General features: G+C 39.0%; 2 protein-coding genes across 3 annotated transcripts in view; one reads left to right on the top strand and one right to left on the bottom strand.

Annotated features, from left to right (window-relative positions):
* Positions 1 to 20,311, top strand: part of tox (thymocyte selection-associated high mobility group box) — a 39,452-nt gene extending 19,141 nt beyond the window's left edge. For both annotated transcript variants that reach the window (XM_077725096.1, XM_077725095.1), the window contains exons 4-11: positions 225 to 335; positions 6,728 to 7,012; positions 11,590 to 11,835; positions 13,615 to 13,848; positions 14,714 to 14,794; positions 14,964 to 15,443; positions 17,424 to 17,578; positions 18,373 to 20,311. In XM_077725096.1, coding sequence (XP_077581222.1) covers positions 225 to 335; positions 6,728 to 7,012; positions 11,590 to 11,835; positions 13,615 to 13,848; positions 14,714 to 14,794; positions 14,964 to 15,443; positions 17,424 to 17,578; positions 18,373 to 18,409 — 1,629 coding nt within the window. In that variant the 3' untranslated portion in view covers positions 18,410 to 20,311. The remainder of the gene's footprint in view (positions 1 to 224; positions 336 to 6,727; positions 7,013 to 11,589; positions 11,836 to 13,614; positions 13,849 to 14,713; positions 14,795 to 14,963; positions 15,444 to 17,423; positions 17,579 to 18,372) is intronic.
* A 1,190-nt stretch (positions 20,312 to 21,501) lies between these two features.
* LOC144201869 (uncharacterized) lies at positions 21,502 to 25,522 on the bottom strand. Its single transcript, XM_077724679.1, has 2 exons — positions 25,344 to 25,522; positions 21,502 to 24,189 (listed from the first exon to the last, which is right to left on the bottom strand). Exons 1-2 carry the CDS (start codon positions 25,513 to 25,515, stop codon positions 22,100 to 22,102), a joined length of 2,262 nt encoding a protein of 753 aa, XP_077580805.1. The 5' UTR covers positions 25,516 to 25,522; the 3' UTR covers positions 21,502 to 22,099.
* Positions 25,523 to 25,779: the final 257 nt, after the last annotated feature.

Here is a 25,779-nt window from a genome sequence, read left to right as displayed (position 1 = left end):
TATAAACTCGGCTTGTGACTGAATTAATCCATGTTGCAAAACAAACTAAGAATAGAAGGCTGAGCCTGCGTGTTGGTGGGAATGAGTTCATGGTGAGCATCCCACTTTCTTTCACCACTTCACTTTCTCCTTGCTATTCTTCTTGGCATTTTTATTTGACCTGTGACCTTCTTCTGGCTGCTCGGCCCATCTGAACCTTTTGTTTGTTTCTGTGACTCCCACAGTTTCGTGTGCCGCAGCCCCCTCAGCCCCTCAGCAAGGTGACACCTTCCAACCCTTCCTCACATCACTGGAGGAGGGACACACACATGGCAGACACACATCGGCTGCCTTGGGTAATTAAGCACACGCGCACATACGTGCATATAAGATTAGATAACTTTATTCATCCCGTACTCGGGAAATTCACTGTCGCAGTAGCAAGAGGGCAAGACTTTATTGTGGAGGTAGATTCCTCTTAGCTTACAACACAAAAAGCAAACGTTTTCAAAGTGCAATATCAAAAAAAATTACACATTGTATATACTACGTGTCAAAGTGGCGGCCCGGGGGCCAAATCTGGCCCGCCGCATCATTTTGTGTGGCCTGGGAAAGTAAATCATGAGTGCCGACATTCTGTTTTAGGATCAAATTCAAATGAAGAGTATAGATGTATATTAAATGTCCTGATTTCCCCCTTTTAAATCAATGATTGGAATTTTTTTAATCAATTTTTTCTGTTTTAAGTTAAAAAATCCTTTTGTAAAATCTAAAAATATATATATAACAAAAGCTAAAATAAACATTGTTTTAGATCTATAAAAAACTGAATATTCAGGTCTTTTAATCCATTTATAAAAATAAAAATAAATTTAAATTTTATATCTAAAATGGTCCGGCCCACGTGAAATCAAGTTAACGTTAAAGCGGCCTGCGAATCAACCTGAGTCTGACACCCTTGGTATATACAGTGGTACCTCGATATTTTGAGATACGAGTAAAATTTCGGGCAAATATTTATCTTGAGATACGAGACAAATTTTGATATATGAGCAGACTGCGAACGCAAGAGGCTGCTCATAACAACATCATGGGCACTGTCTCTTTTCCCCCAACTCGCTGCATTTTTTCAGTGTTTTTTCCCATTAGTCAGTGCGAATGGCGTATATCCTACTTGTTGGCAAGTGGTCGTGCGTTATCCTATTGAGAAGACATTTGCGAGTATCATTTTCGGAATATTTTGAAGGGAATACAAAAGCAGACAACCCGGGATAGGTTGCATCTGAAAGTCAGGGCAGAGGCGGGGCAAAGAGAGCCAACCCAAGAGAATAAAGGTGTCAAAATTTTTAACAAAATTAGAATTAAGTTTAGTGCAAAGTTAGATTTAACTTATATTTGAGTGTGTCTGCATCATAATCCAAGTTCATTTAAATTTGCTTATGTTATGTTACATTTTTTGCTTCCATTTTTACAATAATCCAAATATATTTTGTGCAATCAATAAATAGCTCTTACTCTTTGAAAGGCCTACTTTTGATTGGTTAAATAGTTTGGGGTTTAATCTTTACTTATACCCTCTGAAAATGATGCAATTATGTGCCTTTTCATGCATTCTACTGTCAAAAAAAGATTTAAAATTAGGGAATGCGGCAGGTGCAGGAAGATAACGCACATGCTGCTTCTTGGCAATGTTGTATTTTAGAGATTAGAGATGTGCATTTAAATGTCCGTACCATCAACACAACGCTGAACAAAAACCCTTCCAACCATGTCTTTTTTAGAAAGCAACATCTTAGCAGTTTGACAACAGCATTTCATTTACTTTATATAGCTTTTTTTGTTAAACTGTTGTCTTTCTTTTGTCTATGTCTTTCAATATTGCCACAATGATATTGCTATCCTGCAGAAACCTGCCTTATATGTTAATTTTCTTAAGTGGGGTGGATGAATACTCCTTTTATTTTCATCACAGTGAAGAGTAATAAGGAATGGAAAACATTCTCTTTGAAATTTTTTAATCCTGCTTCCTACACTAGGGTTGCATAAAACACATTATAAAATACAGTATTTGTATTATAACCTTAAGGGCAATCAATATTGCATGTTACTTCAAACACAATTAATGCATACTATTTTTCCTAATAGTATTTTAATAATTCAACTCAATTTAATGGCATAGTTATTTTGCCCATCCTTAGTTAGCTCTTGCATGCTGCTTGCAAGAAATCAAACCTCCTGTCTTATTTTCTTTTATTTCCTCATGTGAGCTCTCTTGAGTTTCTTGTTTGTAGCCCGTAGTTTACCCTCAAACATATTATTTGAAGGCAGAGAATGCTGTTGACAGTAAAATGAAAGAAACGTCAATCAGGCTTTCATCAAACACACAGCATTTCGGTGCACAAACAATTTTGTTGAGCTTCAAAGAATACTTTGAGATCCACCCTGAGGCTAATCAGCCTTTACCATCAGTTTAAAATAAAGTATATTCCCTCGAGCATGAGACACACAAAACCAGATGGACACATTTTATTAGATTCTTTTAAAACATCAACATTTTACGTGATCAGATCTACAACTCCGTGAGTCCTCGACAGATATGTGCAGATGGTCAAAACTGTTGAAATGCAGCATTAGTAAATGCATTCTGGTACTGAAAACATGGAGCTGTGGGAAATGTGCAAATAATGGGGACACAACATAAGCAAAAGGACTTAATCCTGACTACATTAGTCTTTCTAGGAGCTCCCAGAACAGGCTTTTGTGTCAGCATGAATGGAAGAGGAGAGAGACAAGGGGCAGTAATTTATGCAGAACATGAAGAAGTGATCGAACAAACTGGACGGACAGACAGACAAAAAGCGTGTGGGTAATTTATGCAGCTTTCTGAGCTCCAATAGTTTTTAAAAGTACATCACAGCTGGATTTGTTGGTTTGTAAGGACCCGACCCACATCACAGGGCTTTCAAGCCCAGAAATGACATGGAAAAGAGAAAGAAGAATGAGAAGAGAAAAGGGCAAACTTGTCAAGCTGGTTGAACTGATGAGTGACTGAACTGACAAGTTTCAAAAACATTACTCTGTTTATGAAAAAAAAGAGTTTACAGTTGGTAGGGTGTCATTGAACCATCCACCTACATAGATTGTAACGGCTTATTTTGTGAAGCATTAAGTAGTTTGAGCTAATAAACAACATTTTTCTAAAACAATGTTATTGTGTTTTGGTTGGTATAAGTGCATTAATATTTTGATTTACCGTATTTTTCGGACTATAGGTTACATACAGTATAAGTTGCACTAGCTAAAGAATACATGGAAAAAGTTGCATTTTTTGGGGGGAAGGGGGTTATTTTTTAAATGTTATCATAAACCAGAAACAAAAATAGTAAAGTAACATTAGTATAAACCAGTTACGCAAAGAGACAACCATTCACGATCACAATCAGTCCACCACCGAGTGGGAACTGATCCCAAGGTTAGGCTAAAACAAAGCTGAACCATCTTATGGTTCTGAATGAAACTCATATGGAAACTCAAAACCACATACCTTCTTGAGGAGAAATTTTGCCACCCTAGCGGTTTGTGGTGGGCAGGACATTTGTTGTAAGCAGATGGATCAAAACAGTAGCAACTTTTAAACTGAGAAAATCTAGGCTATATCATTGAGCTTGTTTTTTCAAAATAAGTATTTCCAAAACAAACATTTCTTTTATGTCTATTGTTCTAATGTCATCTATTAAAATACTTGAAGGGCAGCCCAGCGGCTGAGTGGTTAGCGTGTCGGCCTCACAGTGAGATACCTAAATTCAAATCCAGATCAGTTCACCCATTTGGGGTTTGCATGTTTGTCCCCGGGCCTGTGTGGGTTTTCTCCGGGCACTCCGGTTTCCTTCCACAATCCAAAGACATGCTTGGTAGGCTTATTGGACACTCTAAATCGCCCCTAGGTATGAGCATGAATGGTTGTTTGTGTCCTTGTGTCCTGCTTTGGGTAGCCACCAATTCAGGGTGTCTCCCACCTCTGGCCCAAAGTCACTCCCTTCTGGCTCCAGCACCCCCCACGACCCTACTGTGGATAAAGCGGTTAAGAAATTAAATAAAATACTTGGACCAATTAATGAATGATTGAAGTGCAAATCTTACATATGTCTCCTTTAACATTTTAGTTAACATTTAACCAAGGTTTGTCGGGATTGCTGGAGCCTATCCCAGCTGACTACATGCGAAAGGCAGACTACACCCTAGAATGGTTGCCTGTCAGCCCTAGAGCACACATAGAGACAGACAACATTTGCACTCACAATCATTGTCGCCGCCGAGAACATTCAAACTCCACACGGGTGCACCAACCTGGATTTGAACCCAGGTCTCCCATTGTGAGGCCAACATGCTAACCACAAACCCATCGGGCTGACCTACAGTAACATGTAAATAGTGTATTAAATACGTTGGGCGGCCTGGTGGCCCATAAGTCTTTAGCACGTTGGCCTGACAGTTCTTGGATCGAGGATTCAATCCTCGGTGGGTTTTGAACTCCCATTGAGGAGTTTGCAAGTTCTCCCCGTGCTTGTGTGGGTTTTCTCTGAGTACTCTGGTTTCCTCCACATTCCAAGAACATGCATGGTTAGGATGGTTGAGCACTGGTATGAGTGAGAGTGTGAACGGTTGGTTGTCTGTCTCCTTGTGCCATGCGATTAGCTGGCCACCGATTTAGGGTCTCCCCTGCCTTGTGCCCATAGGTGGCTGGTATAGACTATATCACCCCCGGCAACCTTTCTGAGGCTAAGCGCTTTGGAAAGTGAATGAATGAATTAAATATGTTTTTGCGGAATAAAAACATTGTTTTATTTTTTCCACAATAATTTAACCGTCCTACTGCACTCATGATGGTGATTTTGGTAGAATTCAAAATCATACAAACATCATACAGTTCAATTCCCTTGCAATGAAGTTTAGCAGGGACCTATACGTGGTTTGCCTTCATACATTGTATAATTTGGGGTGGGTGGCAGTTTTGTTTTCGCTTTTAATGTAAAATGAGATTCTCATTTTACCACCTTGACCATTTACTACACAGTAAACATATCCATCATTCAATGGGCAATTTCCAAGTCATGCAACTCAGAAGTCAACATAGCATTTGGTTTGGCATAAGCATGAGAATGATGAAAGAGAAATCATGGATGAGATTAGAAGAGCAAGAAAGCCAACGAGGGGTGGAAGGAGAAGGATGGTGAGCGATGAAGAGCAAAGTAGAACGTGAGGGAGAAACTGGTGTGGCTAGCCAAGCAGAAAAGCTGTCAGTCTCTATAAAAGATCTCCTCTGTCAGATTAGTATGAGACGGTTGCTCGAATGCTGCCTCTTTCCTTTAACCCCAATGTCTCTCAGTCTTCTCTTACACAATTCTCTAACTCCATTTCACCCATGTCATAGCTCTCAAAATAACTGAACACAGTATATAGTTAGTTCTCTTTCAGCACGTCAAAACTTAGTAAAGTATTTTCGTTTTAGAGACAACCAATTTTCAAATGGTTTTGGACCATTGCTAGCTAGCCCTTTTGTAAAAAGCCCTTAACGTATCACAATGTAGACCATTGCCTATATTACTATGCAACAATTTAGTATATTTTTATTTATTTGATGAAAAAGTTATTAAAGTTATTATAAAGAGCAAAAAGCTTTTTAATGATTAACCATGTATCTTTGTTTGGGGCTGATTCTTTCGCAGTGTTATGGAGGTTCTTGTGTTCACTTTTATAATTTACTCTCTGTGTGGGTTTTCTACGGGTACTCTGGTTTCCTCCCACATTCCATAGACATGCATGGTACTCTAAATTGCCCCTACGTATGGGTGTGAGTACGAATGGTTGTCTGTCTGCTTGTGCTGAAAATGTGAAACTGCAACGAACAATTCTATCTATATAGATGTGTTGTAAATGAATAATTATTGTTCCTTTAAGAGGAAAAAGAAATAGATTTATGTATGTTATTTTCTTTTATGTGGAAAGTTGCCAATGGAATTCAGTAAATAACAAGATACAGATGGGTTTGGAATCAAGCACAAGATTAAAGTCAGATCCATTCATTCATCTTACGTACCCCACATCCTCGTAAGAATTGCAAAGGTTTGCCGGAATCTATCATAGCTGACCCCGGGCGAAAGGCAGATAAACACCCTAGACTGGTCTCCAGTCAACCATAGGGCACACAGAAAGACAAACGACCATCCACACTCACAATCATACCGCCACCAGCGGGAATCGAGGCCTAAACATCAGGCGGCTAAAGCCAGATTGTTGACAAAAATTGTTCTGGCCTGGTTAAGAATTTTTATGACTGAAAGGTCCTGATCTGTTCCCCAGCTGATAAATGTTTATACAATGGTTAATAAACAAGCCTTTGCATCCCCTCTCCCTCAGGTTTCAGCGAATAGATTTCATGACTATAAAAATGATATAGTTTATTAGTTTCACTCAGCGCTTTATTTTGAGGCAAAAAACAATTACACTGAATGTATTGGTAAAATTTCAGCAGAACAGACACCCATGAAAATGTATTTTTCCTGAATTCTAGAACTCAAAATATCATTTGGTGCTTGCTATTACAATTCAGGTGTTTGTCACAGTATCTCTGCCAAATGCTGTCCAGCTGTGTAATACTGCTAATTATATTATGAAGGCTGTGTATGTAAGAAATGTTTTGTATATGGAATTTGTTAATTTTTTTTACACTGCAATTTCTTGTCTTTAGTCTTACCAAATGGGCAATTTGGGTGATGAAGACTTCAACATTCCTCCCATCACTCCCCCCACACTGCCAGACCACATGCTGCCACCTCATCTGCCCCATGATTCTACCACTGGACCCTATCCCCCTTTGGATAGCAACACAAGCACAACTTCACATCACTCCTACCAGCTGCAGGGTATGAATATGGCCGGAATGCCTGCCAATCAAGATGGCGCACCTATGCTGAACCAAGAAGGGGGTACATTCAGCCCTGACGGATCAGCAATGACCAGTACTTTGTCCGTGGTGAGTGACACAGTAATTCACAACTGAAGTAAAATCAAACAACTTTGAACAATGAATGTTTTAAATTTTCCACCATGCCCATTTGTTTGTGAATAACTATACCTCCTTAAATTATATTATTAAACTATAAAGACTGCTAAAATCCACATATAAAATGGAATGTGAGTAATACACTACATTTCTACACTAGATAGAATTCTCATGTCATCTCACGGGGAACACTGGTCCTGTGTGTTTTTTCTCCGGGTACTCCGGTTTCCTCCCACATTTCAAAGACATGCGTGGTAGGCTTATTGGACACTTTAAATTGCCCCATTAAATGGCACATGTATTTCATCTCATTTCTGAACTGCTTTATCCTCACTGGGGTCACTTCGGACTAGAGGCGGGGGACAACACCCTGAATTAGTGGGCACAAGGAGAGAAACAACCATTCATGCTCACACTCATACCTAGGGGCAATTTAGAGTGTCCAATCACCCTACCTTGCATGTCTTTGGAATGTGGGAGAAAACTGGAGTACCCGGAGAAAACCCACACAGGATCGTTGTGAACGTGCAAACTCCACACAGGTGGATCAACCCAGGGCCACCACTATGAAGCTGACGCACTAACCAATCAGCCGTCGGGCCGGCCTGGATAGAATTTCCTGGATAATTTTTAGAATTGATCATTTACAGCTAAAAAATAAAACTTCCATACTCATTTTAGTACTAATGTGACTAGTGGACAATGAGTTCATTCATTATCCTATCCAGCATTAGTCTTAATTAAAAACAACTTTATTTTTACTGCATCCTTTCTCGACTTCCACATACTTTTGTCTATTCAGTCATCAATATAGGATTGTCCCCACTGTTTTTTAACCCCCTTTCACAAAATATATATAAATATTCATTGTAGTATGTCCCCTAAAATTATTTATCATTTTGTTGTTTAGTTTCATTTCACACTTCTATAGTGTAAGTCTACTAAAATTCTAAAAACACTATCTACCAAAGTGATATCTCACACCTTTTTTTAATGAAATAATCTCACCCTAATCTTTAATTATCTTTTATAACGCAACATTTTCTCATCATTCTTTTTTTATTTGGTTTCAGTCCCGTTAATCTGCGGTACCTTTTAAATGAGAAAATTGTTCTTATTGGTTTCTCTTCTCCTTTCTGTATTTCCCTCATTCTTCACTTTTATATTCCCATATTGCTATACATTTACTGCCTGTCCATGATTTATGGTTGCCTAGCAACTATGCCTGGCTCACCTTAATCAGGTTGGATAGAACAGTATAGAGAGTCCATTGGTTTGACTGCGTTTTTTGAAGAGAATGAAGGTAAGGCTGTTCATATTGAGATTCCAGTTGCGCATTTAAAGGCATATTTGTACTAATTCAGAGATAATTTTATGTTGAACAGCAAAGCACTTGCTGAATTACCACACATTCACACACATACAATAACTGTCAGCCGAGCTCTGGTGCAAGGTGAAAGGAAAGGAAAATCGGAAGAAGGTTGACGAAAAATTCACAAAAGTTAAAGGCGCACAAAAAGCATCGTGGAGTTCACTCCGAAGCAATAGGTCAGCGGATTATTGGTTGACAGGCAATGGTAGGCCAACACGGTGTTGGGAGATAACTAATGGGAGGTGATTTCTTTCATGCCAATTTCAAAATAAATCACAAGATCCAGCAAGTGTATTCAGATTTCAGGGGATGTTTAATTTTCGGGAGATTTTCTGTTTTGTAACTTGAATTTCTTTCGTATATTGGAACAACATTTTCTAATTGAGACTTTTTTCCTAGCCTGAATATTTCGTAAAGCAGAGACATTTGTAAGGAAAGATACGCTTGCTAATAGGACTCAGCACTAAAGACATTTATTTATTTATTTTTAATGTTCATGAATATGGGAAAATTTACGCTGAAACTCCAGAAGGCACTCTTGCTACTAGTACGCAGCACTGAAGATTTTTTTTTTCGATTATCGCGGCCTTGTCTGGTCCTCATTAACCGCGACATTTGAGGAAATAGTGTATTTCACATTGTGTCTATGGACCATGCTTGTGGTATTTAACATTATGCTTAAGGAATTGTGGCAGAAATCTAACGCCATCGTCGTTCTATCAAAATTCCACGTCTATATTTAGAAGTGGTAGCCAGTAATCAAGCTCTGATAACGTGCTTCCAAGCGGGGTACTGCTTAGTTGATGCTTAGGAGTGAACACTTAAGTGTCAACATACCATATCAGGGGTGCTCTAACTTTTTTGCTCAAACATCTCCAACTTTTGCGCGATCTACAATTTTTTCCGGCCCCTTACAAAGCTGAACAGTAATGTATGCTGATGATATTCCTGATGGCATCAGGACGCAAAATAGTGTCGGCCAGTAATAATCATGCTTGGACTCCTGATGGTGCTGTTTCCCAGCTCAAGACCCATATAACATTTTACTACAAATACAATCCTTGGATCAAATCTTACTGTTATGCGATTTACCAATAGTACCTTAGCGATCGACGGATAGTTCCCCATCGACGTATTGAGAACCCCTGTACTATATATACCGACAAAGGACCAACTGAATATATGTGAAATCAGTCGTAATGGTGGGTAATAGCTGCCATCTAGGGGCTACTTTGGCTGAATTAGCTATTATTCTTGTTTTTAAGATGATCTGGGTATAATGTGCTATACTGGAAATCACCAGAATGGCATAAAATGAAGCGTTTGCCTCTCGTCTCTGACAACATATACAAGTTAACCCTATAAAGCCTAGAACACAACAGCTAAAATTATTTTGTCTCAACTGGTCATTTAGAAGTAAAAAATGACACGATTTTAAACATGTGTCCTTCATTTGTGCCAATCTTGCCTGAACTTTTGTTTTCCCTTGAAATTGTCAGACAATGAAATTCTATGAAGAACTAAAAAACAAAAAACAAAATTTAAGTAGAGTGGCAAATAACAATCTCAGATTCAGCATTATTAAGTTATTCAATTTGGTCTGATTCATTTCTTTATTACCTTTTGTTAACACTTTCTTTTGACATATAATCAAAATGACGGCATTGAAAATGTTCTTTTTCGTATAAATGAGTTCAGACATGCTGACATTTTATTCCTTTGTTGTCAAGATTTATTATTAGATTGATTATCTCTGGGGCGTCAGTTGTTTTAAAAGACAATACTACACACTTGTACACAGTAAAACATTACTGTCCATAGGGCAGTAAAAGTGTATTAACCCATGTAAATAGCATTATAAAGAATTTGGATACCTTGCATGGGGAGTAATTATAGCTACTTCTCTGAAGGGTATTAAACCTAAATTGATGTACTTGGCATGACCATTAACTGATGAAATTAATGACTTTAGATACAGCTTATTTTCTCTCTTGCTTTGCCTGTTGCCATGGTTACATCAGCTGTCATTAGTTTCTGTATGAAGGGTCAGGATGAGCTGCATTTGATGTGGCTTCAATAGCATTTCAAAGTCCTTCTTTTCAGTCATTTGAAACAAATTGTACCGTATACACATATAAGCAGTTTGTTAAAATACAATATGTGATTATTTGTAGGTTATTGTTTTGGCTTTTTTGTTTCATATTCTTGGTCAATTTCAACATTTACTTGCGAGGATTTAGTCAAGCAACCTGGGAAGATGACTTATCAGATTGCATTTGCAATTTGAACACAATTACTCGACATGCAAACATTCTGATGATACATTTTTAAAATAATAACCTCCTCTAAAAAACATTATTTACTTAAATGGAGGAGACAGAATATGTTCATTTGCTGAACTTTCAAAGTGTGTCTAAGTGAAACAACCAAAATCTGCCCTTGGCACAAGAAAGGTTTGGAACAGCTGGTGTAGTTACAATCACACACTTTTTCTGTATCAATAAGTGTCCAAACTTATGTACTATAACTGTGTAGCAGTATATTTCCCATTGGGCTGTCTAAACTACATATCTGGGACTAAAGAAACTTCCAATTGAGTTCTTCATCTTTTTCACAGATTTCAATATTCACTTTGACTCTGTTCTAGGGTTTCTAACAACACCATCAATGAAAGTGGAACATAGTACTACACATATTTTTCATATAATCATGTCATTTATGTCTTGTCTGAGTTCCTGTTTCTTTGTTATGACATCAGCACATTAGTCTATTACTCAAACAGTCAGTCAAGGAGGTAGGGCTGGGGTATGTGATTAAAACTCATATAATTATGATTGCACTAAATTCATTCTTTCTTGCTAGTAACATGACCAGGTATTAGATTGAATTGGATAATTTTATTCAACCCGTTAAATTGGAAAATGGCATTGTCACAGTAGCAAGAGAGTGAGAATGCAGATACGGGAAAGAGATTTTAGACATAAATAGATAGGTAATAACAAAGTTAATTAATACATAATAAAATTAATACAATTCTCTATATCTACAACCTTTTTTAACGATAATGAATCACAAAATACTACTGTCATTAGTTGGGAATAAAAGCAAACTCTTGACAGTATGAGGAGAGTACTGAAGTTTTCTGGTTTAACTCGTGCTACTTGTTATCACACAGATGCAGCAGATGGTGAACTCTGACTCTCGGTTTACCAGCAGCCAACAACCAATGGAAGCGGCACTCGGACCCAAAAACCCATCGGGCATGACCCAAGGCAGCCAGTTGTCTACTATTAACCAATCCCAGTTGGGACTCAGCGGGAACTCTGTTACCCACAATTCCCCTTCTCCTCCTGGAAGTAAATCCGCAACACCATCTCCGTCTAGCTCAGCACACGAGGACGACAATGATGATGGATTCAGGGTAAAAGAACACACATTGTCAGATACTCTAAACCGGTGATTTTAACAATACAACCCGCGAGCCGGAAATGGTGGCATAGGGTGTTCATACCGGTTGTGGGGTGTTCACACTTTAAAACAAGTTTTAATCTTACGTTACACTAAATTTAAAACTTCTTGTGCAATAACCAGGGCAAAGAGGTTCATGTATTCCACCGCGGCTTTCAGGGCCAACTTCCTGCTTCTCCATACTCATTGCCGAGCCAACTCAGTAACCTGTACACTACTCATGTTTTTCGATTATTTCATGCTTAATATTGATTGTAATCATATGCCTCTTCTTCGTACTACCCTTCAATGCACTGACTTGCTTTGGATCCATTATGTTTCCCTTAATTCTGCACTGATTAATGCAACAAACAAACAAAAACGGAAAAAATGCAACCCTCCGCCCAGTGCTCGTAGACATCTTTGCACGAGAGAGACATATCATAAGTATCGGCATGGCCAATTGGCTGTCTCAAATGCTTGTACCTCAAAATTTGTCTCGTATCTCAAGGTAAATATTTGATCGGAATTTCACTCGTATAATTGGCTGCCAATGAGTTAACAAGGAACCATAAAATGCCCCAAAACCAAGAAGTACCCTGTAAATGGACCAAAAGCAATCAACACACAGGAAGCAGCATGTAAATTTCCCTAAAATCAATAGAAAATTTTTCAAAATTTTTACAGGAAAACACCTGTAAGCGCACTAAAATGATAAGGAAGTGACGCAAAATTAACTCACCGCCTGCCATTCACAACATTAGATGTCTAATTCATTTCAACTGGCTGTAGATTTCCATCTTTCAGTGCCATTGGCGGTGCTATACCTATCTATTTTGACTGACAAGGACAAATGAACGAGTATTCTAAGTCAAAACGGATTGGACTTCTAGTACCATCAATGGTGGTTATTAAGTTACCTTTTAATGGCCAAAAATAAACTGTTCCGGCCCACATGAGATCTAGTTGAAATGAATGTGGCCCGCGAACCGGGAGTATGACACCCCTGCACATGCAAGCATGAGATAATGCATTCATTTAGTCTGCACATGAAGGAAATGTACAACAGCCTCCTGCTTATTGCATGAGTCATACACTCATACTGAAAATGATGTGTTATTGCTGATATTCTGCGGAAATGAAACAATCACATTTCTGTGGAATAATGTTTCCCTCTGTGTAATGTGTATTGTGAGTGAAATAATATATATACATATCTCTCTCTCTTTCTCTCTCTCTAACTCTCTCTCTGTCTGTCTCTCTCTCTATATATATGTATGTGTGTATGTGTATATATATATATATATATATATATATATATATATATATATATATATATATATATATATATATATATATATATATATATATATATATATATATATATATATATATATATATATATATATATATATATATATATATATATATATATATATTATGAACATATTTTTACAATGTACTATGGTGAGTAGATATCAACGAAGAGGACACATTAAATGATGAATAGTGATATGAATGATTAAGGCAATTTAATAAGGCAATTGTAAATACATATATTGCAATTGAATAGATGGTACAGCATTACAGTTTTTCCAGGTGTTCTATGAAATTATGATATAAAGCAAATCAAAAGTAAACATTTTACAGTATGTGTCAAACAAAAACATTTAGCTGGAACCTATTCATACCATTTTACTTTATAACATATATCATGTCGTAATTTGTTGATATCATCCTCACATATCAACAGGGCAATGGAGCTGAGAAACGACCAGCTGCATTTGACATCTCCAAGAAACCTAAGACACCAAAGAAGAAGAAGCGAAAGGACCCCAATGAGCCCGTGAAGCCAGTCTCTGCCTACGCACTATTCTTCAGAGACACACAAGCAAATATAAAGGCCCAGAACCCCAACGCCACCTTTGGGGAGGTCTCAAAGATTGTGGCCTCCATGTGGGATGGCCTTGGAGAGGAACAGAAGCAGGTATTATGATTTATATTAATTAAGAATGCCATTAAAATCTGGTTTTCTGTTTTGCATTGTTGTTATCAAATATCTAACGCCAATACGTTCACAAAAAGCTGACCGACCTAAAATCGATTCATGGTTCGGTAAGACAATTGTAAAAATGTGAAAATCCACGCTGAAATTTGGAAGCGGAAGCCACTCCCCTGTCCTCCGCTTGCTGCTAGGACTCAGCACTGAAGTAAATTGGGGTGACCCTACTTTGCAATTTTTCGTTTATCGTGGCCATGGTCTACAACTCTACATTAACCGTGATAATCGATTGATTACTGTAGTCTCCCTTTCGCCAGAAGTCAGGTGGGTTAGGCTCCAGCAACCCCCGAAATTTTGGGGTAAGATAGAGTATCAGAAAAGCAACAACTCTTTGACATTTTACTCATTTAAACACTTTCAATTTCAGCTCTCCTTATGAGCAGTATGATGTATTTTCCCATTAAATAACCGCTGTACAGTAGTTCTTGATTTACATTATAATTTTCTGTCTCTTGTGTGGTTTGCACGTCCACCACACAGTTCTTAAATATCTTTCCAGAGTCTAGTGTGAGACATAACAATCTTAACCGCTTCTTTATGGATTAGTTTGTGACATTGCACCTGTAATAAAAAACTGACGACCTTAGGCCTTGTATTAAAAAGCACAAAGACTCTTTTTGAGTTTCAGGATCCTTTCTAAGTCTATACTTATACACATGTAGTATTAATCCTCCTACTGATAATTATCTTATACGGTATGCTTATTAGTTCAGTTGTATGCATGAAATGTTTTTGGGTGTGTGCAGTGGTAAAGTGGTGTCAAAATGAAATGTTCTCTCTTTGCCTGAAGGTGTATAAGAAGAAGACTGAGACAGCAAAGAAGGAGTATCTGAAACAGTTGGCTGCTTACAGGGCCAGTCTGGTCTCTCAGGTATAGCTCACACACACACACACACACACACACACACACATACACACACACACACACACACACACACACACACACACACACACACACACACACACACACACACACACACACACACATTGCCATGCCTGCAGGACATGACACTGTACTGATTGTCTCTTTCGTTCCGCAGAGTTACAACGATCCATCTGAGATGAAGCCGCCCCAGTCTTCTTCATCGTCTTCCTCGTCCTCCCCCGCCTCAATGTTCACATCCAAGCCACCTGTCTACGCGGGCCAGCACCCTTCGTCTAGCTCACTTGCCCACCCGCTCCCTCCCCACCAGCATCCGGGCATTTACATGTCATACCCTCACCCGTCGAACCTCACCCACCATCCCTCGAGCCCCGGCCTCGGTCACCCTCACTTGCCCCCGCCTCACACGCAGATCCATCCCCAACTCCACGCCCTGTCCTCCAGAGGAACCGTGCCACGGTCCAGTTTGCCTCACCAAGGAGCGCTGTCCATTGGGGGTGTGGTGCAAGCCTCCACGCCACCTCATCAGGTCAGCCCCCCGCTCCATAGCCAGGCTCACCTGGGAGCAATGCACAGTCCACACCAGCAGCTCGGCAGTCACTCCCTGGGAATGACACACTCCCCTGCCATCACACAGGTCAGTAGTACCTGTTCACACCCGCAAAATTCATGCAATGACAATCGGAATGTGTCTGGAGCCTATCCTAGTTTTCTTCGGGCACCAGGTGGGGGACACCCTTAATTGGTGGCCGGCCAATTGCCGGTTACAGGGAGACGGACAACCATTCATGCTCACACTCATACATTTTAGAGTATTTAACCAGCCTACCATGCATGTTTTGGGGATGTGGGAGGAAACCGTAGTACCTGGAGAAAAGTCATACAAGCCCGGTGAGATAATGTAAACTCCACACAGTGGAGTGACCCACAATGCTCGAACCCACGTCCCCAGAACTATCATTCCAACGTGCTAACCACTCAACTACCGGGCCGCCTCTGAAAGAAACAAGACAATAGAATATAATAAAACTGGCTAAAAAATAAGAAAAACATAGGCAAGACGCAAATAGGAGTAAGATGATTGGCTAACACAATGGAACAGGTGTCCATGTAAACCTAATTAGGAGACAAAGAATGAACCACAAACACACACAACAAAAATCAAAAGCAAAACAGTCTTTACAAAAATAGATTATGACAGCCTGTCTCTATAAACAGTCTTCTAAAGGTGAATTGAGAGAGAATGTTAAACACATAAACACACACGTGAGCACACAGTGGAAATTGGATGGCACACCAAAATGGAAAATTTAACAGTACCTCCATACATATACATGTGGTCTTCAACACTGAATGGAATTCCACTGAATTCAGTTCTCCTTAATTCAGACCATGTTTTCATGAACATTGTCTTCTAATGTTGTAACTAGATCTTGTTTGCTAGAGATTTGTCATCCTGATATAGTATAATAACATCACATTTATTAATAGCAGCCTTTTGTCCAACTTAAGGTGTACCCTTCCTACTGCCCATAGTACCGCTACGAATGAATATATACAGTATATACACACACTTTATGTCCATTTATTGAGAAATGCCAAGTCTAGGCATATGTTGCCCTTTAAATGATCGGTTCCCCCTCAGTCGTGGTTCATTAAGAGTGCGAATGGTTGTCTGCCTCTGTGTGTGCCCTACGACTGTTGAGAGGGTAGTTCAATTTAGTCTGTAGTATTCCCCCATTCACTCAAAGTCAGCTGGTATAGGCTCCAGCACTCCGGAGACTCTAACAAGGATGAGCTGTGTTTAAAGTAGATAAATTTAGTGAGGGCTTTAAGCCAAGTCTATTGGCGCAATAAAAGATAATACATAGATTTTGTCCTTATTTTTATCGATATATGATTTAATGTATTATAATCCTCCTTTTGTAGTTCCTGTTTTACCTTCTCTTTCCTATCTGAATTTGTTTTTAAGTATACATAAATTGCCTCCCAAAAAGAGGAAGAGAACAATGTTACAGGACTTTAAACTTTTTTATTTTCCTCTGAGTGGGGAGTGAGGGGAATTGTGTGTGTGTGTGTGTGGGGGGGGGGGGGGGGGGGAGACAGTTACAAAAGAGGCAGATGGGGTCTTTGTGAAGGAGTGAAGGAGAAGAATTTGCTCAACAAAGGATGAATAGGTGAGGTAGAGAAGAAGAGGGGGAGAGCCCAACCACCTGCTGTCCTTCTCTTTCACACACAACACTCCGATTAACTTCCCTTTCAGTTTCCTTTCTCTATCTCCACGCGCACACGCAGACACACACACACACTTCACTGCATTGGCTGATTTTACTCTTCAAGTATCATCCCATTTGAGACATGAGCTCCCGTTCACCTCCCTTTCCCTCTCATCTCCTCATCCTGCAGTGAGCAAGACACTCAAAACTATGTAATTGATCAACTTGATAGCTGCTATTCTCCGCCTACAAATCTACCAACTTCCATTATGCACGTACTCAGTCAACTCTAGTACAGCCTTTGGAACAGGAGTCTCGACGTCCAACATTTAACTCGTTACTCTCGCTGACATTTCTCTGAACGTTTCTTCACAGCCTTCCTTTATTTGATTTGATTTCAGGCCTACTCCCTCCAAACTGAGTATCAGCCAATTGGAGGAGGTCTGATGAATAGCGGAGCAGTAATGTCATCATCAGTAGACTACCACCAGCTGAGTCGACACATGCCCAACCATCACCAGTCTCTCGACTGGAACAGTGATTACCATGGCAACGGGTCAGTGTTCAAGCAAGTCTCACAAGACTAAGCAAAAGTGTTTTTTTTTTTTTGTTTCTTCGTGTTTCGTGGGACTCTTTCATTTGTTTATGAAAAACGGATATGTATGTATATGTGATGCATCCAATATGACAGTCATCCCTGGAGTCGATCCCAACCAGGTCGGTCCTCCTGTGTGGCATGTAGGCATGGTCTTTTAACTTACTGTATTTTCTCGCGTATAAGCCGCACTCAAAAAATTGCTGTAAAATGGTTAAATTTTACAATTTCTCACGTATAAGCCACCCCCTGGTTAACAATGTTCATGTCCATATTCATGGTTTTAATAGGGAGTACAAATGGTTACTTTGAAGGGAAAATCTTAAGAAAAATCATCGCACGTGGTATTTCTGAGGTACTTTATATAAAATAAAAAAATATCATATGGAAGTTAGTAATTCATCCAGTAATGGTTGTTTTATTACTGCAAAACAGAAAATAAGCAACAAATAGTAAAAGTTAATTTGCCGAAATCTACTGGCAAAAAAGAGTAAGTCTTGTGTGCATATAAGCTGTAACTTGATTCAGACATCTTTTTTTTTGTTATAAATACAGCTCATATCCGAGAAAATATGGGAATTTTTTAGATTCACGATGATGACTTTGATTGTAAAAATTTAGAGTTACGAGCAAGAAAAACAACTTTTAGTTGGGCTTTCTGTGTGTTACTTTCCTGAAAATTTGCTGTAGTTGCACATATGTTTGCGGCACTAATTGTTTTTTTTTTGTCTGTTTGTTTTTCTTCTGTCCTGCAGAGGTCCTCAGCGAGATAAATCATTGTACCTGAGTTAATAATATGTGGGTGGAATGATACCAAACATTGTTCACAACCTGCTTCTGCCATAATGTGGAAACTCATCTGGAACCTCAAGTTGACTTGCATCAGAATCCCCAAAAGACAGTCAAACCACCTGACTAATATTTGTTTTTCAGAAAGTTAAATGCCTGGCAGCAAATATGAGCAACTAAAAGGGGCATGCATATAACGCCACTTTACTGTGTCCTTGTGATGGTCAAGAAGACAGGTAAGACCAGGAAGATTTCCTGCTCCGGCACATGAATAGGTTAGCATTGATTGAATTATATCTCAAACTCATGTGTATATTGATTTGAACTGAAAAGATATGTTCCATAAAGGACATATTTTTACATACTTTGCTTGGAAAAGTGAAGGTTAATGTACAGTGTCTAATGTGTTATAGGAGGCCTGACAAACATACTATTTGACCCAAGCACTATTAAGGAGTACTAGGGTCTAACATGTCGCCCCCTTCCCCAGCACCCTCGAAAAAGCAAAAAAAACTAAATTACATCATGAATTAAGTTCTGACAACGTCTTCAAATGGTATATTACAGCGTACTAGATTGGTAATTAGATTGAATGTCAGAATTTCCAAACATATATTAATGTTGTTAAATGAGCAGCCATCTTTTTCATGAGATCTGCCAAACATAAATAAACAGTTCAGTCCATATTTGTTTGTAAATATGTGTAAGCTTCTGATTGTTGCTTCAGAGCACCAATCCCCCCACCCCCCAAACCAAGACAATTATGTAACAACTATGTCCATTCTTCCATTGCTTCTGTAATATTCCAACTTAATTATCATGATGTTTGTTTCTTTTCTTTCCTGGTTTATTTCTCATATTAGCATTTGAATGTTATATTCTTTTCAGTGCAGCCCCTAAAACTCATTTGTGATATTCCTCAAATCCCATCAGGCCTTGGGAGAGAGAAAAAAAAATCTTTCTACCTGCTATTGTTTGTCTTTTGCATAGTTGGGCTGGACTTCCAGTTCTAAAAAGCTCTGAAGAGCATGTGTAAAATACTGTAATGTAATTGTTCAAGCTGTCCCTTTTGAATCCAGTTAATTAGTTTTCTTTACCTCCATAGTATACTGCTGCAGCCAAAGTGAAAAGAGTACAGCACACACAAGCCCACATTGATGTTACTTTACATCTGGTGGGCACAAATCCAGTGTAATTTAGTCCTTTATATGATGAAATGTCAAATAATTATTTGTTGAATTCTAAGGTTTATATGATGACAGTTCCTCCTCTGTATATTTGTCTGTCTGTTTTTAAAATAGACTTTCATCCAAAATGAGTGAGTGAATAAGAGAGGGAGAGTGAGGGAGAGAGAGATGGAGAGAGAGAGAGAGAGAGAGAGAGAGAGGGAGGGAGAGAGAGAGAGAGAGAGAGAGAGAGAGAGAGAGAGAGAGAGAGAGAGAGAGAGAGAGAGAGAGAGAGAGAGAGAGAGAGAGAGAGAGAGAGAGAGAGAGAGAGAGAGAGAGAGAGAGAGAGAGAGAGAGAGAGAGAGAGAGAGAGAGAGAGAGAGAGAGAGAGAGAGAGAGAGAGAGAGAGAGAGAGAGAAAGAAAGAGCGAGGTAGAGGGAGGGGAAGCTTGCATGGTTTCATTTGTCATCTCTACTCTGTGCACAGAGGCTATTTATGAACCTATACTATTGCTTTGTTGGCTGTGTTTAAATGTTTTGAATCAAGTTATGTTTTAGTGTTAATAATGAAGAGAGAAACTATCTCTCTTGCTCACCCTGTATCTTTTTTGTATGTTATGTGTTTTTTGGCAGATGAAAGGACTCTGGGCAACAACCATGAAGATTTTCTTATTTTTAGATTCTAAAAGTGTGTTTGAGAATAAAGTCCGTGCTGCATTGATGTGCAGTCATTACTCCAATTATTTTCTGTTTTATTTTTTTGTGTGTGTGTGTGTTGTTGATTTCATATACATGGTAAAGGTGTCAAAATATCAAGTTTCTCTGGTTTAGGCATTATTTTTACTTTAGCATATGTTTGTATCTGAACTGTTAATGCTTAAGATTAGCCTAGACAACATTTCCATGCACAAATATAGTACTTATATTCTTGAAGGTTACTTGTTAGCCTTAGAGAGTTTCAGGCAAAAGGCAGGCACAAGATGGATAGAAAAAAAAGATAAATTGACCCAACACAACATTCATTACCACTTAACAAAGGGGAGGTGAACCCAGTTTTTAAATGTGTTGCCTTTTTTGGTCAAACTTAACTACATAAATGTGATGTAATAAATACACAAATTTGATGAATGAATGATGATATACCAATATTTGAGAAAATGAAGAACAAAAGATTATAACATCTTTGTAGCTCAGTAGGGACATCTGGTGTAAAATGAAGGCATTGTAGACGTAACTGTACTCTGCTATGGTAAAAGGTAAAAATAGAAATGTGTGTGGCAGTATTTTTACAGGCCAAAATATTTAGAATATTTAGATTTTATTAGTCAATGTGGAAGGGGGGTGTAGACCAAATGCTTAATTCAACAGATTGTTTTGTGTATGGTTTGTGAATGTAAGGTTTGAAAGGTTGTAATGGCAAAACATGAATGCTGGAATGACTCTGGCGAATTCAACTATGCTTTTAATCTAAATCTAGCACCAATGAAGTATTGAAATACTTAACATCTAATTACCAATGCTCTCTAGCTAGAACAAAGGCAAACAGGCCTCCAATGAATACGTCTCTAAATAGAGCTGTGTCGTATACATATGAATATTCTCGTAGTGCTGTTTTGTCATTTTTATGTCAGGTAGCAATTCTGGGATTTAAAACTATGGATGAAATATTGGAAGCATGACTGTTGTGCAAATGCATTTATTTTGATGGTCAGGATCTCTAAAATCTGTCAAAATGTTTCACAGGGGTACGCAGATGACAACACCTAAATTCTTGAAGACATTCAGAATAGAATTATACTGTTGCAGTAAGAATGCGAAATACAACACCTGCTGTGAATGAGGTAAATAAAAATTAGACCTCTGATAATACTATTATAGTTATTTAAACTGTTTTCTCTATTACCACAATAGAGAAAATAATGTTTAAACATACAAAAAGATGATACCTCTTAAGAAGGCAAACATTTCGTGATGTCACTTATACCCATGTAAATAAACACTGAAGCCCCCAAGTACAGGTGCATGGGACAATGGGTATTATTGACATCATGAGGATGGGTGGGCAATCTGGGATACTCGCATGTGATTGGCTAAACTTGTACTTTGTTTAAATTGATCAAGTATCAGCTCGCACCAAGGTTTGCCACTTTCTTTAAATACTGCCATTTTGGAAAATTTCTCTAATATTACACATACTATGTAAGGTTTTTTTCAAATGATTAAACAATTTTACTAAGCACCCAAAGATGTTTTCTATTAATTTAAGGGCCATGGATATGTTTTTCAATAAGAACAAAAATGTCCTTTTATCATTTTTTTAAAATTAGGATAGTCCTAATGTGCAATCAGTGGCCCCAATGCCTTTGCAACTTCACATGCACAATGAATAGGCTGGATTAGATCCTGCTAAACTTATCTGGCCTGGTCAAAAATAGATCACAATAATTCAGGCTTTTAAAATATGAAGTTAGCAGATCGCTTGCAGCCCATAGACCACTTAATGGTCTAGATTCTAGAACTTTGAGTAACTAGCGTATTTTCTTTTCCAGTGGTGTGGGTTCTCGGTTGGAGGTCTTCTCAGGGATGACAAGCCTCAGCTTCCTTCTTGAAGTGGAGCCATCTTCTTCAGAAAGGTACTCCTGGTGCAGTAGAGGAGATGTGGTCTTTGCGCTTCCTGTAGTGGATGTGCTCCGTGTAGAGCCACCTTGTGGTGACACGTTTGCATCCAGCATATCTCCTTCAGACACGGCTTGCACTTCAATACAAGACTTTCTATCGTCAAATACACTGTCTACCGGACCGCCTTGCACAGTCTGATTTTCAGTTTGACTGTAACATTTTGACAAATTCTCAACAGTGTTCATTGCTCTAGAATCCTGGGGGTTCACCTCTGATGAGCTAACTATACTAGGATATGTGTTAATTGGTAGAAAAGAGCTTGGGGGTTCAGATTCACAGACCAGAGGACTTGGTTTATGCTCAGACTCTTGACCTTGGCTCAGTTCTGAGTTCCCTTGTTCAGGAGAAGCGATGTTAAATTCGTACTGGCTTTCTGAGCAGTGTTGAGTGAGTGAATTTCCATTCTCAGAGCTATTACCTACAATGTTAGGAAACATACTACTGGTGGGATCAGTTGGGAGCACCGAATCACCTGCTGGGTTTGATGTGTTGAGTAAAAGACTTCTTCCCTGGAGAGAGTGATTACTGTCCATTAGCTGTGAACCTGCTGATCCTGGGATGGGCGGACTTGTTGAATGAAACTTGTCAGCAGCAGAGGAAGAAAATGGTTGCTCGGAGGAAATTTGAGACTTACCAAGAACAATTCCAGCTTTGTGATATGGAAGAGTCATACCCTGTCCAATGATAGAAGCTCCTTCTGCTGTGGTTGAGCAAGGTGTGTCTGTGATGCTAGTAGCTGGAGTAACTGTAACCGTGTCTCTTTGATGAGTCTCTTCTCGGTAACCATTTGAATCTTGGGAAATCTGCACATTTTTAGATACAGCGTTAATTCTCTGATATTTTCTTAAATCTCTGTTGTCCTCATCTCTAATTACTCCTTCATTTGCTGGTATTGTTCTTTCTTTCTTGCTGCTTCTTTTGACATTTTCAGCTTTGGTTTCCATCTGTTTTTCTTCGTGTCTTCGGTCTTTCCCCCTAGAGTCATTTCTCTTTTGCTCAGTTTTCATTTTAGGATGGATTTTTGTCCTTCCATGTGCTTTCAAGTTAGGCTTCGATCTTAGCATACCATTGGACTGTAACTTTCCTTTGTGACGCCTTTGCGTTTCTCCCCCGATTTTTCTGGACAGATAAGTCCTTCTTCTAGTTTCTTGAAGATTTCTCTCCATACTGAATATCTCTTTTCTGGCTTGCATGTTTTTCCTTTCATTCAACTGGTTGGATTCGATAGTCCTCCATCTATTGCCGATGTTACAGATGGTTTCATCAGACAAGTCTCCCATGTTAGAGTGAATCCTACTTTCTTTCATACTGTTGGATGACTTCCCATATGCCCCGTGGCAGCTCTTACAAAGGAGCTTCCCAGATTGTCTACTCCGCGTATCAAACCTCACGCCTAACTCTTTGTTTGCATGATCAGCAGCTGGGATATCCGGCTTGGGAGTGAAGGTGTCTTTCCATTTACGAGACAAGGACATGGAACTACCACGAGACAGAATGTTGTGAGGAAGGCCTCTTCCCAGAATATCGTGGTGGCCCTCAAGTTGGTTCTTCTCCTCTTCCTCCTCTGTCAACAGCATCCTCCGTCTTCTTCTGTCTCCATCCAGCATTACGCCATTGTTTCCATTATCCCATTGATTTAGCTTTGGTTCTTCAACTTTACAATCCGGGCATATAAAATATCTGTCATGTTCATTATCTTTTAAATGAAATGGGTGTTCGTAGTGCTCAGTTTTTCTGACGGGTGGTATGCTTTTACTGTCCAGTAGGTGATGAGTATTCCAAAAATGTTTCCTCTCAACATCAGATAGGTTATGGAGATAGTTCGCCTGTGGTCCATTGCCTTCTTCTATCTCCTTCTGGGTTTGACTTTGTATCACTTTTTTTCGGTAAGTAATGCGATAGTAGATCAAGACTATTAGCAGTGTCAAGAATATGCCACCTAAAAATAGAAAATCACATATTAGCTAAAGAGGTACCGAAAAGTCATGAAATTACATTTCTGTCTGAAAAGAGGGTACAAAGGTCATTTGGGGTTTCTGCTTTATTGTTTGATTGATCCAGATTCTCCTAATTAATTAAATATACAGGATGACTGATTTTTTTTTACAATCCAATAAAACCAATAGTGACGGAAGAAACATTTAGTGCACAGTAATTTACTTTGAAAAATACATTTAAAACATGCTATTTTAGAACAATGATGGAATTTTCATTTGTTTAAAATTACGTCAGTCAGATGGTGTCAGTAAAATTTGTTGTTAAAATTCCTCATCGACCGGTGAAAAATCTCAGCTGGGTTGCTGTGAATTTCATCCTGAATCCACCATAGTTATTAAAATGGTGTATGCATGCTCGTAAGTTTGCTACCTTGCTGTGCTGTCATTTGCTCATGTCTGCCAATATGTACTTAGTTCAAAAATTCCCATTTTTGTGTCACCCTATATTATGGTCGCTAGACAACGAAATCATTAAATCTTGGCAGTTTTTTTGTGGACTTGATTTTCCTAATTGATTGTACTTATTTGTTCACACACTTTTGCATAAAGTGGTGAGTGACCCTTGTAAACAAACTGAGCCTTTCAGGGTTGCTACTACAACATGTAATCATGACACAATTGTGGGCGCCCCGGCGATTGAGTGGTTAGTGTTGATTGTGTCGATTGAGTGTTGTTGTGGGTTTTCTCTGGGTACTCTGGTTTTCTCCCACTTTCCAAAGATATGCATGGTAGGCTGGTTGGACACTAAATTTTCCCTAGGTATGAGTGTGAGCGTGAATGGTTGTTTGTCTCCTTGTGCCCTGTGATTGGACTGCCACCAATCCCCCGCCTCTGGCCCGAAGTCAGGTGGGGTAGGCACCAGCACCCTACGCGAGCCTAGTGAGGATAATACGATTCAGAAAATTAGATGAGGCTCAATTATTTTAAATTGACCTGTTCATCAATGGGATGTATAAACACCATTTTTTTTAAACAAAAACATTTCTCATATTTACTAGTTTTTATTGCCCATAGTCCTTCTTTTTGTGTTGCATTGAATTCAATTTTATTTATGTCACATGCAATGTCCAAATTTTCATTTATATTGCATGCTTACCCAGGAAGCAGAGAACAGCTGTAATGGCCAAATCCCGGGCATACATTTGAGGGGTCACACTGCCTTTCTTCTCTATCTGCACTGTGATGTTCTGATTGGACAGGACACAGTTTGCTTCAGTCAACTCCAGCACTGTAGTGACAGCAGGATTGTCAGCACTCACACACACCATCTTCTTTCCATTATACAGGGTCTGTGGGCAGCAGGAGATGTTTGCACCAAATGTCGAGCCAGCTCATAAAATATTTCTCCATGGACCAGATTACAGATTCATGCCTTGTCAGGTTGTTGTAAGAAAGCTGAAAGGAATGTAGCTAAATCCAGAAGTTGACATGAGCAATTCCATGAGTTGAGATCAAGGTTGAGGTTGGTCAGCCAACTGAGGTAGGAAAAAGACTCCGAAGAAACTGAACTCAGTCGGTTTCTGGACACATCC

Source organism: Stigmatopora nigra, chromosome 9 (genome assembly GCF_051989575.1).
Source record: "Stigmatopora nigra isolate UIUO_SnigA chromosome 9, RoL_Snig_1.1, whole genome shotgun sequence".
Taxonomy (NCBI): Eukaryota; Metazoa; Chordata; class Actinopteri; order Syngnathiformes; family Syngnathidae; genus Stigmatopora; species Stigmatopora nigra.
Note: the sequence above shows the minus strand (reverse complement) of the source record. Positions and strands in the feature narration are given on the sequence as shown.

Excerpts from the sequence above, each read along its gene's own strand:
- LOC144201869 (XM_077724679.1), bottom strand. The coding sequence starts at position 25,515 with ATGGTGTGTGTGAGTGCTGACAATCCTGCTGTCACTACAGTGCTGGAG. Across the intron at positions 24,190-25,343 it reads AGCTGTTCTCTGCTTCCTGG|GTGGCATATTCTTGACACTG; the intron begins GTAAGCATGCAA and ends TTCTATTTTTAG.